The sequence below is a fragment of the Condylura cristata genome, unplaced genomic scaffold, assembly GCF_000260355.1.
Source record: "Condylura cristata isolate star-nosed mole 26May11 unplaced genomic scaffold, ConCri1.0 scaffold00005, whole genome shotgun sequence".
In the NCBI taxonomy this organism is placed as follows: Eukaryota; Metazoa; Chordata; class Mammalia; order Eulipotyphla; family Talpidae; genus Condylura; species Condylura cristata.
In genome coordinates this window covers 48,628,539-48,643,902 of record NW_004567106.1, presented here as the reverse complement: position 1 = coordinate 48,643,902, position 15,364 = coordinate 48,628,539, and the positions used below count along the sequence as shown (strand labels likewise).

The following is a 15,364-nucleotide window of genomic DNA, read 5'->3' as shown; positions in this document are numbered from 1 at the left end:
GGAATCGAACTCATGTGGAAGTGGCTTTAGCTTCTCAGTGCTGAGCTTTAACCTGCTGCGCCACCAGGGAGGACCACTTTTTTTTTTTAAAGATTTATTTATTTATTCATACAGAGCTGGGGTACAGGCTGGAGGCACAGAGGCAGTGAGAGGATTCACCAGAGACAAAAGGGGGCACAGAACAGGCAGACTAAGTATACTGCTGAGGGGAGCAGTGGGCAAGACAGGAGAGGTCTGCTGCACCATATGGTCACCTCTGGAGCCAGTACTTGCACTGAAGCAGCTGCAGCTCGCTTGCAGTGCTGCACTTAACCCCAATGTGCCACCAGGGAGGGCCTGGATGTGTTTATTTCTTAACTACATTTTACTACAGCAACAAAAAATAAAGATGATCCAAAGTTATTTATAGCTTACTAAAACTGGACGGGACACTTATCAGAAGGTGAACAACCTCAGTTCTAGTTATTAATGCCCATTTAATTTTTTGTATTAATGGCAATAACCATTAAAATATGTAGCAAGACTCTCCTTGGTGGCACAATGGGTTCAAGGGCAGCTGTGAGGCTGTCTGCAGCCACTGTAGCACTAGTTCATTCCCATCAGTTTTTGTATGCATAAATAAGAAAATCTTTAAAAAATGTATCAACTGTTTAATTGCAAGTATAAGGTTGATTTCTTTTAATATCATAAATTAAAAAAATTATTACACCATACTCAAGTACATAAAAACCTTATCAACATTGCAGCCATTGTATATTCTTGACTTCAAATGTTTTAATTCAATCTCCTATGTCTGAGTTAGATAAAGACAATAACCTTTAAGGTCTCATTAAGAAAAGCAATTACCAAAACTACTGACGTATTAAAATAGATCAAAGTTATGTTGATCATTATATTTAAATTCTAGTAAGTTAGATTCCATCTTAAATGGATAGAAATAGTTTTACTTGTCAGAACAAGTTCATTTCAAGCACTGGCAGTTTTCTCCTCATTTAATTGGTTACTTGTTCTCATATTGGAAGAATAAGCCAAGAACTAAACTAACTTTATGCATTGCCTTAACTTGTCTTAAAAAAATGGGTACCCCCAGTGGTTCCCAACAATTTTGCCCCACAGGGTACATCTGCCTATGTTTGGAGACCATTTTGGCTGACACACCTGTCGGTGGAGGAGTTGCTACCGATATCTACAGGGTAGAGATCAGGGATGCTGCTAGATATTAAAATGCACAAGAAAGTGACCCCATTCACCAACAAAAATTATTCCAGCCAAATATATCAACAGTGCTGAAGTTGAGAAATAAGCTATAATTATTATCAGATACAGGTAAAACTCAATCTAGGATACAGTCTGAATCACTGAATTAGGTATAATAAGTTACTTGGAAAAATAAATGTTAAATATTATGAGGAAAATGCCTAAGTACTTGAGCATTAAAAAGAAAACACAAAATATGACAAAAAATAGTTCATAAATAGCATCCAAAGGTGGGTAGCAGAACAGGCAGGCTGATAAAGTACACTGCTGACAGGAGCAGCAGGCGGGTCACAAGAGGTGTGTGCGTGAAGTGTTGATCACCTTCGGGGTAGGGATCAAATTCATGCTGAAGTGGCTTTATCTTCTTAGTGTTGTGCTTTAACCCACTGCGCCACCAGGGAGGGCCCCATTAACTTACTTTTTAAAAGCCAAACTAAGACTTCATTAGAACTTCTCCCCTCACCCCAACTAAATGTCCCAAGTAGAATTACCACAAATCTAGAATACCATGTTAATAATATCTATACAAAATGATTCAGCAAAAAGCTCTGATTAATCCAAAGCCACACATTTGCCACCAAAAAAACCCTAATTTTAATTATCTTATGTATTCATTAACACCTGGTTTGTTTACTACCTGTGACTAGACCCATCATTACCATACTCTTTCAAAAACCTTACATAAGGGGCCCTCCCTGGTGGCGCAGCGGGTTAAAGCACTGCACTGAGAAGCTAAAGCCACTTCCGCATGAGTTCGATTCCCGCCTGCCCCGGAGGTGACCACATGGTGTGGCAGACCTCTCCTGACCCACCCGCTGCTCCCCTCAGCAGTGTACTTCGTCGATCTGCCTGTTCTGCTCCCCACTCTGTCTCTGGTGAAGCCTCTCACCGCCCCGAGCCTCTGGCCTGTACCCCAGTTCTGTATGCATAAATAAATAAATCTTTAAAAAAAAAAAATTTTTGAAAAACCTTACGTAAGAAAAATACCAAGTAAATCACTAGGTTCTGTTATATAACCCACTTCATATTTGTTCTTGCACAAGAACTTTGGTAAAATTAAACATATCTCTATGAATTCTCCCGGATATCTCATATGATTTCTAAAGCAAGAGAACATAAGATATGTGGGTGGTGATATACTTATGTTTACACAAGTTTAAACAATTTCAACATGTATAATTTAAAGAGCATTATTATTTCATTTTTAAGATGCATTTCAAAGAAAAAAGAAAAACAATTACCATTTCTAGGCAGAGGAACAGAAAACTAAAACTAGGACATCTGGTATCTATGCCTTAAGGTTAAAGAGACATTAACTAGCTCAATAAAATTAAATTGATTGCCACTTGAGTCCAACTGCTCATATAAAAATCATTCATTATTGGGGCCTTCCTGGTGGCACAAGGGGTTAAAGCACAGCTCTATGAAGCTATCAGGCAGCTACAGAAGCACAGTTCAATTCCCAGGCAGGAAGTTCACCCTCATGGCACAGCAGACCTCCTCAGTCTTGCTCACTGCTCCCCTCAGCAGTGTATGTCAATCTGCCTGTTCTGCTCCCCACTCCGTCTCTGGTGAATCCTCCCAGAGAACAGGGAATTGCAAAGCACATGTCTCAGTGGAAGGGTCCATGTTTATTACCATCTTTGGCTTAAAGAAGTTAAGCAGTAACTAAATTCCCCTGATCCCAAACCTACTGAATTCCTAATTTTGTCTGACATTTATAATTGAGGATCCATGCCTATATTAATGTATACCATGTCTGAAGAATTTAGGCATATGCATACAGATTATACTGGACCCAACTCTCCAGAATTTCTAAACTTCACTTCTATAGATAGCAAAAATTAAGTAAAAGGAACTACAAGCAAATGCTGCTCTACCATCCTTATTGTCTTATGCTCTTACAATTACTATATTGCCACTCCCAAAAAGGGTAATCAATCACTTATTTCTCAACTGGCTAAGCTCTGAAGTTAATCATACAATTCTAAATTGTTAAAGTAAAAACAGAATACTGGTCTCTGAGATACAATCTTTTCCCCCCAGATACTTACACTGTCCATTCCTCTGGCCAATTCAAACAGAAGTGCCAAAGATTCACCAGCAGCTATTCTCATGTTTACATCATCAGAGGAGAGAAGGCTTGGAAGTTTGTGGAAGTGCCTATAAAAGTCATTATTATGTGAACATAACCAGTTATGACAATACATATTTTTATAAAATATGAAACTAAAAATACATACACCTCAAGCTTTTTCTTGACTTCATTGATTGGGCATATGGTCAATAATAATGTCCATGCAAGAAGTGAGCTGATATGCAGCACAGTACTAGGGGTGCTGCAAGTAACATTAGTGTCTTTCTCTTTGAGATAGGACTTGGTGAAGATATTCTCCAAACATTCCAGAGTTGAATACAGCTCCTAACACATAAGAAGATGAAGTGTTTTAGATAACCATTTAAAATTTGGAATGTGCAAAAGTAGGACTCAAAAGATTTTCTACTTACAGTAATGTCATCTGTGGCAATAAAACTGCAAACACCAAAGCAGGTTGCACACTTAAAAAAAAAAAAGCACACACACATATATAGACATAAATTTTTGTAATTTTGTTATTAATTCTACATCCTCCTGCTTTCATAAGTCTGTGTAAAAATTCTCTCAACCATGTTACTAAATTAGGGTCCAAGAAGGGTACAAAGAAAGAATATACAATCAAGAGGTAAAGGAAGTGGTTTTCAGTATAATTCTGCTACTAAACTCAAAATGCACTGGTCTCTCAGATACAATCTTTTGTATCTAGGGTAGTTACTGTTTCTCTTGGGTCTTCATAAATCTAGCAGATGATTTTGTACTTCAACTCAGAGACAGAAAAGTATGGACATTTGAGATAAATGTATTAAATATCTTTAAGCCACAATAATTATGATTTAATAAATTTTTAAAATCATTTGTTTTTATATATTCTACTATGAAAACTTCTTTAAGAATTCACTTCCGAAAATATAAGCACAATGGAAGAAAAAGGTCTCATGAAATTTAAGTGACCTCAAACTACCCACTTAAAATTTTACTTATTTTGGAGGTTCTCCCTGGTGGCACAAGGGGTTAACACATAGCACTATGAAGCTATCCCACAGCCACTGAAGCACAAGTTTGATCCCTGGCTAGGGAAGTGACCTGCATGGTGCAGCAGACCTCTCCTGTGTCACCTGCTGCTCCCCTCAGCAGTGTCTTTCAGTAGATCTGCCTGATCTACTTCCCACTCTGTCTCTGGTGAATCCACTCAACCCCTCCCCACCCCCCCGCCCTGTAACACACACACACACACCTCTGGCCTATGCCCCACTTCTTGCAATTTGTTAGACTGTATTATTTTACATTTCCCTTTTCTTCATAAGCTGTCACTAAAATTCCCTCACATTTTTCCAAATGCCACTTTTTTTTAAGCATACAAGAATTGGGGGCTGGAGGGTGGGTAGCGGGATGGTCACCAGAGACCAAGTAAGGAACAGAAAAGATGAATCTATTAATTCATTACTAATCCCCTCTACTGTTGAGGAAAGCAGCAGCAGAGGGGTCTATTGTGCAATGTGGGTTAGCTCCCTGGATGGAGATGGAACTCATGCTGCAGTGATTGGAGATAGTTTGAGAGGACTGAGACTTTAACTCCTACACCAACAGATAGACTCTCCCAAGTGCCACGTTAATGCCACCTGCCCAAATTTTAGCTCAGTTAATTACAATTAATCTATTTAGTGTTATTTTGTTTTCAGTAGTTTATGCTGGTAAAAGCAGGATTTTTTTTTTTAGTAATGTAATAGTTTTATTGTTACATCATTTTGTGCCTTTTTTCCATCTCAGTTGTAATCCCATGGGCTTCCCATCACCAAATCACCGTGTGCCATCACCAAAGTCCAGTGTGCTCCCCCCCATTTTTGATCCTATTCCCCACTCCACCCCATAAAATGTCTCTGGTCTACAGTTGTTCATTCTTATTATTTTTCTCCCCTGTCCTTTATACTCCAAAAGCAGGAAATTTTAAAAGTAAAAAGCCATTTAGAAGGACAGGGATTTTTATTGGCAACTTTAGTGTAACTTATACACATGCTGAGTCCCAATGATGAATACCTGAAACTTATAATGAAATTGTTTCAACAAAAAGTGGCCATAGCATTATACCTAGTTAAGGAAAACTACAGTTAGTATATAATCCCTTTTCCTAAGTTAAGAAGCAGAAATAAGGCTTTCTTATTTTAATTACTGTAAGACAAATGGCAGAATAAAAATTATGACATATGGGAAGAATTTATAGGTAGAGCCAAGACAAATGCAGGACAGATGCCTAGGGACCCTGAAAATTTATATTGGGCAGTGATGGGGCACAAAATAAACTTCTACTAAGCCTCTAAGACTCCAGGATTTAACTGATACAAGATTCATGTTTTTTTGTAACATTAATACTAAAAGAGAAAACTAAATTAGATAATCTGTATTTAAAAGGGTGAAATTTGAACTGGCTGTCTTATTAGGGAAGCAGCTTGAGATTCAAATCTAGTAAGATTAAATTCTTAAGGCCCATTAAGACTCAAATCCACTTTCCAAATCCACTAAAATCACCTCTTCCGCTTCTGTGATAAAACAAAACATATTCATGTGCTCACTTATTAGCACCTCAAAAACAAAAGAATCCCCACACAAATTCCACAACCTAAAGTCAAGTGTTGTAAGCAGTAATATCAAACAGAGAATGAAAGCATTTCCAAACTCCCAAACTAACAGAATATTTCACAAGTCAGAGTTTCAAAGTTTTCTACAGGTATTAAATACACTGTGTATATGTACCATTCAGTTTCTTTATGAGGATTTACAGGCCATAGCAGCCAATAGTTTGAATATTATATATACCCCATTACATTTCTTAAAATTAAGTATCATAGTAAATAATACCTAAACTATTTCTTTAAGGGCTAATCAAAATTATTCTACAATCACCCTAAATAATTCAACACAGTATTCCCTTATCAGTATATGATCTTCAATTTCAAAGATGTAGAAACCTGTTCTGTCTGGGGCACTTTATGTGGAGTCTCAGAAAACATAAGAAAACAACTGTCATACTAAGTATGCTTACTAGAATTGAAAGATAAATGAGAATAAAATGTCAACACAAACTTAATTACAAAAAATGCTACTTTGTTAAATTATACATCAGAATGTCTGGATACCAGATTTAGATTAATATAAATTTTTAAATCTTACACTTACAGTTTGCCTAGTCTGGATACTAGCTGTTCCATCACAAATTATTTTCTTTAAGATTGGTCCAAGAGTTTTTAAAACCTCTTCACTTTCAATTCCAGGGCCCAATTGAATACAAAGAACAGATGCTAAAGCCGCAGCTGCACGCTGCTCATCACTTTTACCTATAAAAGAAGCCAAGGTACATCTATGATAATTTATTTTCAACAAACCAACTAATTACAGTAGCAATTTCCCAAATTTGTTAAGTTTCAAAACAGTATCAACCATCCAAAGTTTACAAACTCCTAAACTCTGACATAGACTATGGTGTGGTTAAAGAGCTCTGGAAATATTCCTCACCTAAACACTAGATTCACCACTTATTATCCAAATAACCTTCAACTAGTTGGTCTTGAAACAGGTTTTCCCTCTATAAAATGGAGATTAACACCTATGTTAAGTGAGCAATGTAAGGGGTCAACAAAATGACATGTTTCAAGCCAAATATTTTAAGAATTCATAGAACAGTATGGCTTGGATATATCTCCAAGCATTTCAGAGGTACACAGACAAGGAAGGAAACTAAACCTTCAAGGGTTTCCCCCCCACTAAAAGCTTTTTAAATAAACAAAGGATTTTTTTTAAAAATCACAGAAGATATTCTAAGAAACAGATAATAAAATGAAGTTAAATATACACAAACTCTCTGGAAACCTGTATACATCAAAGGGTTTGGGGAAAATCTAAACTTAATTACCTAATAAATTAAATATTTATAAAATATGCAGATTAAAACAGAATTTTTAAAGGTCACCTACTCCAACTACCACTGCCAAGAGTTTTAATATACACACCTTTAACAAAGCCATTGTGATTACTTGAAAATGCTGGCTCTGCTATGAATGACAACACTAACAAGTTAGACAACTTTACAAGTTAGATAACTTTAGGTGGGTCTCATGTTTCCTGCACCTTTATTCTACACGAGGGTGGATTAAGTTTAGATTCCCAACACCCATTCATGACAAAGATTTCACCTGAGTGTAATAACAGGAAAACAAAACTAAGTTCTTTCAATTAAAAAAAAAGCATGTGTCCTACATTCGTATAAAGTGATAAAGATAGCAGAAGACAATTATTTTCAATATGCTCTTACTTGGCAAAAGAATTAAGCCAAGAGATTCAAATCTTTTCAATACTGGTGGTTTCTAAAACTATAAATCATATGGATCTAATCTTTAAGGTCTTCCTCTCCTTAAAAGTTCTAGAATTATAACAATAGAATTCTAGAACATCTTGTTACAGATTTCTAGAACTCTAATACTCCAAGGGCTATGAGATCTTAGGGATAAAAATTTATGCACAACTATGACTAACATTTTAAATAAATACAAGTGTAAAATAATTATACTTCCCCAATTTTTAGAAAAATAAGATGGCATTTTGTTGCTATTTAACAAAAAATTTTCAAGTCTTTCCTACATACAAGAGAATAGCACTCACCTTTTCTGATACAAAAGATGATCTATTCCAATCTTTCCTAGTTTTAAACTGTTAAAAACTATAAACAGCTTCTAAAAGACTGATTTAACAAGCATGTGCATTCCTTTACATTGGTGCCATTAACAAATGTTGCAAAGGTACCAAATTTCCTTTTAGTTCTGTGCTTTTGACTCAAAAATAAGGACATCACCTTTTTTCAGGCAGCGTTCAATGCTATCAGTTAAAGTCATTCTTCTTTCCAGAATAAATTCATACAGCATTTTTGAAGCAAGTGCACTTTTAATACCTTCAAGAGCTGCCTGTCTTGTCTTCGCACTATTTAAAACAAAATTTCAGAGAAAGATCTAGTTGGCGTGTACCATCAATGAATAACAGAAAAAAATTTAGTTCATTTCCCTCAATTTTCTCTTTATAGATTTTTAAGATCTAATTATCAAGCTCCAGCCACTTTTCAGTAAGTTAGTTTTTTAATTTTCATCTACAATTCACTCTATTACACTAAAGATTTGAGTCTCTGTAACACAGCCCTTCCCGTTTATTACCTTTATAATTACAACCTTAAATGAGTAATAGTATTTTATAGTTTCAATGATACATGATATTCTATACAAAGAATATTATTTAGGTAACTCATTTTTTTTTTAAATGTTACATTACCAAAATCTAGAGTTCATGTTTGTATCTTCTCAGTTTTTAATTTAAGTCAGTTCTAGAGCTACTATCTGTTGTGTCTGTAAAAAAGTGGACAGGAGGCTTAAAGAAAAATTTAGTAGTCCCTTCTAGCTGAAGATTAAATTTAATTCAACAATTCCAATTATAATCAAATAGTTATGTTTTTTGTACTAGAACAATGCCTGATCTGAGTCAATCTAAATTGTAGTGACATGTTTCTACCCACATTAAAAGTCCAAAGGAACAAGAGACATTAAAATAGCTAAAGTAAAAAAATCAAGTTTTAGAAAACTTAATTGTTAAATCAGACAGAGATCTAAGTAGATTGAAAGCAGTAGTTGAAGTCCTTCCCCAGCCCAATGCCTAACCTGACCCCTAGCCTGGAGATGATTCACATGGTGCAGCAGACCTCTCTTGATCCACCTGCTCCTCCCCTCAGCAATGTACTTTGTCAATCCGCCTGTTCTACTTCCCCACTCTGTCTTTGGTGAATCCTCTCACTGCCCCTGCACCTCTGACTTGTACCCCAGTTTTGTATGCCTAAGTAAATAAACCTTTTTTTAAAAAGAAAGAAAGTAGTGGTTGATTAAAATCACCTAGAAGGAAGAACTCCCAGTGTTTCTTACCTCTTATCCAGGGTTAGGTCAATGAATCCCTTCAATTTGTACTCTAAGTCTTCTTGAGTTCCTTCCTCATCAAGGACTTCTGGTCCTAAGGAATAACATAAATCCAATACTATAATTTAAATAGGGGAAAAAAGTAGACAAGGAACAAGATAGCATATCTTAGTCATAAGATTCCTTCACTTTAAAACAAGCTTTTATATAAAGGCACAAATTTAAAACTCATACCATCTTCAGCAAAACTGGAAGGATCACTGTAACCACTGCAATGGCTCATTGTTTCAATCGATGCATCCTCATCACTAAAAGGCTGAACATTTCGATGCTGGCCACCTATCAGGTAAAAAAAGGGTGAAATAAATGACTTTGTTGCCATATATGCAAATTTTTTAATTCACTTGGGAAATCCAGAAATAAAAACCTAAACTTATTTGAGGAAAGGAATGGTATTATAAAACAATACAGTTAAGTATTTCTAAGTTAGAGCTATTCACCTATTATTCTAGAGCACCATTTACAATATTCAACAAGTTCAGCTATATATCAATCATCTAACATGTGGCAGTTTTTATATCAAAAACTGTTTTACAGATGAAATAAACATTTCCAAACCATGACTTCAAAGCATGAACAATTTAAATAGATTCAGAACTAGAGCATAATGTCATGATATTATAAGACAAATGTATTTTCCAACTGAAAATTAGTAGACTTAGCAAACAGTGCTTTTAAATATGAGCTTCCTGGTTTTTAGATTCACTTCTCACTGGTTAAGGAGAATTAATGAGTAAACAGGGTAGTTTTAAAGATAATCTGAATTGAGGGGAAAAAAGAATTAAAATGTAAATTCATGTATTCAGCAGAGTCTGTTAGAAGATTAACTTTTAAAAGAAAAGTCCTACTGGGCCCCCCTGGTGGCACATAGACTGTATCAACATTATCAAGCTGTCCCGAGGCCCAGCTGCAAGAGTTCAATCCCCCACCAGGGTGCTAACCCTGTCCCGCCCACTGCTCCCATCAGCAGTGTATTCCAATAGACCTGACTGTTCTGCTCCTCTTTGTCTCTCAGGAATACATACATGCACATGCGCACACACACTCTCACACATATGGCCTACACTCCAGTTCTTGACACCCAACAGATTAAAAATATCAATGCTACTACTAAAATAATTTTACATAAATGACTAGAATCTTTCAACTTGACCAACTTAAGGAATAAATTCAAAGTCACTTTATTAATAAAAGGATGGCCTAAATCATAAATTGTAGTGAGCACTTAAAGTTCTTATTTCTGGCCCAAGTCACCTTCAGTCACTGAATTATCCTTAAACCCACTTTTCCTTAAAAAAGAAAACTGCACTAAGTATCATTAGTTTCCTCTGTTCAAGAAGTTTATGACACTATCTTAAAATAAGTTTTAAAAAATCCTCTAATTTGATCTGGGTTTTTTAAATATGGGTTGTCTTCTTTTTAAATCAAATGAGAATTTAGTCGATTTTTCAATCAACTCAAGGAGCAAAATAGCCTTCTAATTTCCTAAAGGTTCTAAATCATTACAGTTAAAGTACTAAAGCATAGAAGAATAAACAAGTAAAGATCCAAACCTCTTTTTTTTTGGAAGATTTATTTATGCATACAAGAGCTGGGGTGTTGGGGGGGGCACAGGGTGGGAGTGGGGGTTGGAGGGAGGGCTGGGTGAGAGGATACACCAGAAACAGAACAGACTGAAATACTGCAGGCCCCTGAGATCCCGAAGCTTCTTAAAGTACTTAGGACAGGAATTAACAAAATCTCAACATACTCTTTCTGACTCTACCTTCATTTATGTGTATGATTTGAAATCACAACAAATAGTTATTAAAAGTCAACATTTACTAACATCTCACATCTATTCTTAAGTCAATTTTTAATTTTCTTTTAAAGATTTATTTATTTGTTCATACAGAACTGGGGTACAGCCAGAGGCTCAGGGACGGCGAGAGGCTTCACCAGAGAGAGTGGGGAGCAGAACAGACAGATCAACGAAGTACACTGCTGAGGGGAGCAGCGGGCAGGCCAGGAAAGGTCTGCCACGCCATGTGGTCACCTCCCGGGCAGGTGGGAATCAAACTCATGCAGAAACGGCTCCAGCCTCTCAGTGCTGTGCTCTAACCCGCTGCACCACCAGGGAGGGCCAATTTTTAAATTTTTACATTCATCCTATTTCTACACTGCCAAGGAGAGTATCCTATGCAGGTGTTACTCAACTTTCTTCTCTAAATTTCAGCATTTCCCAAGAATGGATGAGAGGTCAAAAATAATAAATCAGGGTCCTTGCTGGTGCTGCAATGGGTTAAAGCACAGCACTATGAAGTTACACAGCCACTGCAGCATGAGTTTGACCCTGGCCAGGGAGGTGAGCCACATGGTGTGGTCGACTCTTCTGACCGATCCACTGCTCCCCTCAGCAGTATATTTCAATACGCCTGCCTGTTGTGCTCCCCACTCTGTCTCTAGTGAATCCTTTCACCCCCTTGCACCTCTAGACTGTACCCTACTTCTGTATGCATAAATAAATCTTTTAAAATAATAATAATAAATCAGGGCCCTGCCTGGTAGGACAAATAGTTAAAAGTGAAGCACTATAAAGCTATTCTCAGCCACTGGAGCAGGAACTGATCTCCAGCCAGGGAGGTGACCCATATGGTGCGGCAGACCTCTTGAGTCTTGCCTGCTGCTCCCCTCAGCAGTGTATTTCATTCAGTCAATCCCTCAGCAGTGTATTTCAGTCAATCCACCTATTCTGCTCCATACTGTCTCTAGGGAATCCTTTCATCCCCTCCCCTGATCCCACACTTGGCTTACATCCTACTACTTGTACACATAAGTAAATAAATCTTTTTAAAAAAACAAAACTCCCACACCACTTATACCCAGGTAAAACTCATCCACCTGTGATCTTATTAAGAGGGCACTCCACACACACAAAGTCCTTGGAGAGATTACTATCAAGGTTTTGCTCCTTCCTGAAAAATGCTGTCTTCCAATAAGTGTTATAAGCGTTCTTATATGAGGTTAATTGTATTAGCTTTGTAAATTTCAGCTAGCTTAGAAAATAGCTTAAATGGAAAACTCACTAAAGAGACAGAAGGTGTGTCTACTTTTTGGTTGTATATTTAAGATAATCACTTGCATCCCATTTCTTGTAGATGTCATTTAAGAATACTGGCAAGTGGCAATTAAGTCTCAGTGACAATTTTTCACCTATTCTACTTTATAATTATTTATATATTGAATAAGCAATACATTCACATGGAAACTAATTAAAGTTGCAAAAAACGTAAATCTGACCCCTGTCCCCACTTTCCAGACACAACCAAGTTATACTGTAAACTTCCAAAGCATGTTATTTTATAAACTAGATTTTTTCCCCCATTTGTTTACATATGTCAAAATTCAGTGTTTAAATAAACTTTCGTTGAAAATAATTAAAAAGACAGTAGTAATAAGGTTGATGAAAGATCTGGAGAAGTTCTGTGGTGGTATATGACAGCAATGATTACTCAGTCCCCACCGCCCCTATCAGAAGGAGGAAGATGGCCAGGCAAGAGCTTCAGAAAGGAATAAAGGTTTTGATCGTGCTTCAAGGGGAGGGGGAGGCATTAACAGTATCATTACTATTCTGAAAATGACTTACTACTTTTCCATTATTTCCATTTCATCTCTCCATTATTTCCACTTTATCAACAAAGGTAAACTTAGAGAATAAAATCGGTAAAGTAAAAATACACATTTCTAATAATCCTTTCCTATTTTAATTATGTTTAATGTTTGATCACAAGTTCTCATGCTCTGATGCTAAAGGAAAGTTTTTAAATGCTAGCTTTCAACCATCTTTAAAAGAAAATCGGTCCATTTATTTTCTAAGGCACATCATTCTGAGAGTCAGTGGAAACTGTGTTGACAAATACCTAACAGCTAGCCAGTAGTAATTCCGATGGGGTAACGCCTGAGAGCATTCCAATATTTAATTTCATAACCTTAAGAAAACCATTACTAAATAAGATGATTTATGCGGTTAGCTTAATACTCGATTTTAGTTATGTCTTGTACTACTTTCCGCTCTAAGTCCTTTTTTCTCAAACATATCGTTAGTAGTAGCTAATCATTAAATCAGGTAAGCACATACCCACCCACATAAAGCTTCAACATTGCAGACCAAAAAAACAAAAAACAACTAAGTTTGGCGAACTCCTGCAATCCGAGCTCCCCCTCTCCCGCCTATTCACTGATGAAACCACAGGACAGGACAACACAAAGTGGAACAAGGTTTCTGCCCCAAGGAGTAAGAGGTCGCCTCGACCAGTCTCTGTGGAGCTGGGGACTCCTGGCTTCAGCAGGTGCCAGCTGGGGATACGAGTAGAGCCTAGGCTAGGACAGTGGCCCCAAGCCGACGACGCCTCCACATAGCCACGTGGACATCGGGGCGCGCAAAAAGGCGGCGGAATGGAATGCCACATGGGTGCCTCTGCGTCACCCAGGCTCCGCCGCGCATGGCCCGGGACGCGTGACGCAAAAGCCTGTCCATACCCGCCGGACGTTTGGCATTCCCGAAAACTCCATGTTGGAGTCCGACAGGGTGGGGTGTCAAAGGCGACCAGTGACACACAGACGCCAAGTCGGAGATGAACCCCACCCTCCGTCAGGAAGAGCTCGGGTAGTGAACGCCAGCTTGAGGACAGTTCCTCCTCCGCCCAGCAATAGTTAGCCCCCACACAGACCCACTATCTAGTCCAAGAACCCGCTTGCCCTATCCCCGCCCCCAAGGCCGGAGCCCAAGAGTTCGGTTCGCAAGCCCTATCTAAATCGCGCGAGGTAGCTCCCACAGGGCACGCTGGGAATTGTAGTTTGACAGCCTAGCCAGGCACCCGGCCGAAGTAAACGCCTGGAGGGAAAGAACTACAACTCCCGCCGTGCCCAGAGCTAAGCGACTCGCTAGACCGGCCGGCAACCGGGATGCCAGCGGCGGGGATGCCCCTTTACCTGGTGTCGCCGCCGTCGCTGCAGCTGCCCCTGAGCCGCCGCCACTACTGCCACCGCGGTGGGTAGTGTTCCGCTTCTTATTTTTCGGCATCGTGGGACGCCCGGTGCCGCCTAAACTCGGAACTTAGCGAGGATCAGCCGATGGAGCTGCACTTTTTACTCGTGCGTCTGTGCGGCGGGTGGCTAAGAGGCGAGTCTTCGGCTAACAACAGAGGCGAGAAGCGGCGGGGGTAAGAGTGGGCGGTGGCGGCAGCAAAAATCCCCGTGAAGAGCTGTGATCGGAAACGATACATGTTTCTCTCTAGCGCGGGAGCCAAGGCGGGGCGGGTGAGGCCACGACGCCTTAAGTAGCAAGCCCGCCGCCTGTCGTCACCATAAAAGGGCGGGACTCGAATTCTCATTAGCCAATCCCTTTAGGTCTCCCCGCCAGAGTTCTATATTGCACCGCCTATGGATGCTGTCTACCAATCCCATGCCGCACGTCGAGCGCCCGGAGCGTAGCTACGCTGCCACACTGGATTCTGGGAAATGTATGCTTGAGGGGCTTATTAGCCAGCCGCACCCAACGGGCTTTTTCACACGCTCGCTTCTCTTCTCGTGACCCCTCCCTTGCTTTGGCAGTGACTGAAGTCGTCACGGGTGATGAACAATGGATCTGGTATTCCCGATGACGACAGCCACCTTCCAATGGGGAACCATGCAATGAACTTTGCTCCTCATTCTCGAGTGGTTCGGCTTCTTTAATCATCCCCTTGTTTCTCTGCGGGTCTCCAGCCCAGGCACAGCCACTGTTCCAGCCTTGGGAACATTTCATGGTTTTAGTTGATAAATTATCAGTAGTTCGGGGACCATCAATATCTATAATTCAGCTCTAGCCCACGATTGTGTGCCTCCCCCACTTCACCCACCCCCTCCTGAAAAAAAGGTGTTCTTGAATTTACTGAGTTCTACAATTTGTGTACTTCACTTATTCTGGAAATATCTTGCTATTCTGTGTCACAGGTCTCCAAACAAGAACGTGTCCTTTGTCAAATCTGGC

The 15,364-nt window shown here is 38.9% G+C and overlaps 1 protein-coding gene across 1 annotated transcript in view; it reads right to left on the bottom strand.

Annotated features, from left to right (window-relative positions):
• The window catches only part of IFRD1 (interferon-related developmental regulator 1), a 20,105-nt gene extending 5,438 nt beyond the window's left edge, over positions 1-14,667 (bottom strand). Inside the window, exons 1-8 of the mRNA XM_004676951.2 lie at positions 14,326-14,667; positions 9,529-9,633; positions 9,304-9,388; positions 8,196-8,320; positions 6,527-6,684; positions 3,766-3,816; positions 3,501-3,679; positions 3,312-3,420 (exon numbers count right to left, since the gene is read on the bottom strand). Coding sequence (XP_004677008.1) covers positions 3,312-3,420; positions 3,501-3,679; positions 3,766-3,816; positions 6,527-6,684; positions 8,196-8,320; positions 9,304-9,388; positions 9,529-9,633; positions 14,326-14,416 — 903 coding nt within the window. The 5' untranslated portion in view covers positions 14,417-14,667. The remainder of the gene's footprint in view (positions 1-3,311; positions 3,421-3,500; positions 3,680-3,765; positions 3,817-6,526; positions 6,685-8,195; positions 8,321-9,303; positions 9,389-9,528; positions 9,634-14,325) is intronic.
• Positions 14,668-15,364: the final 697 nt, after the last annotated feature.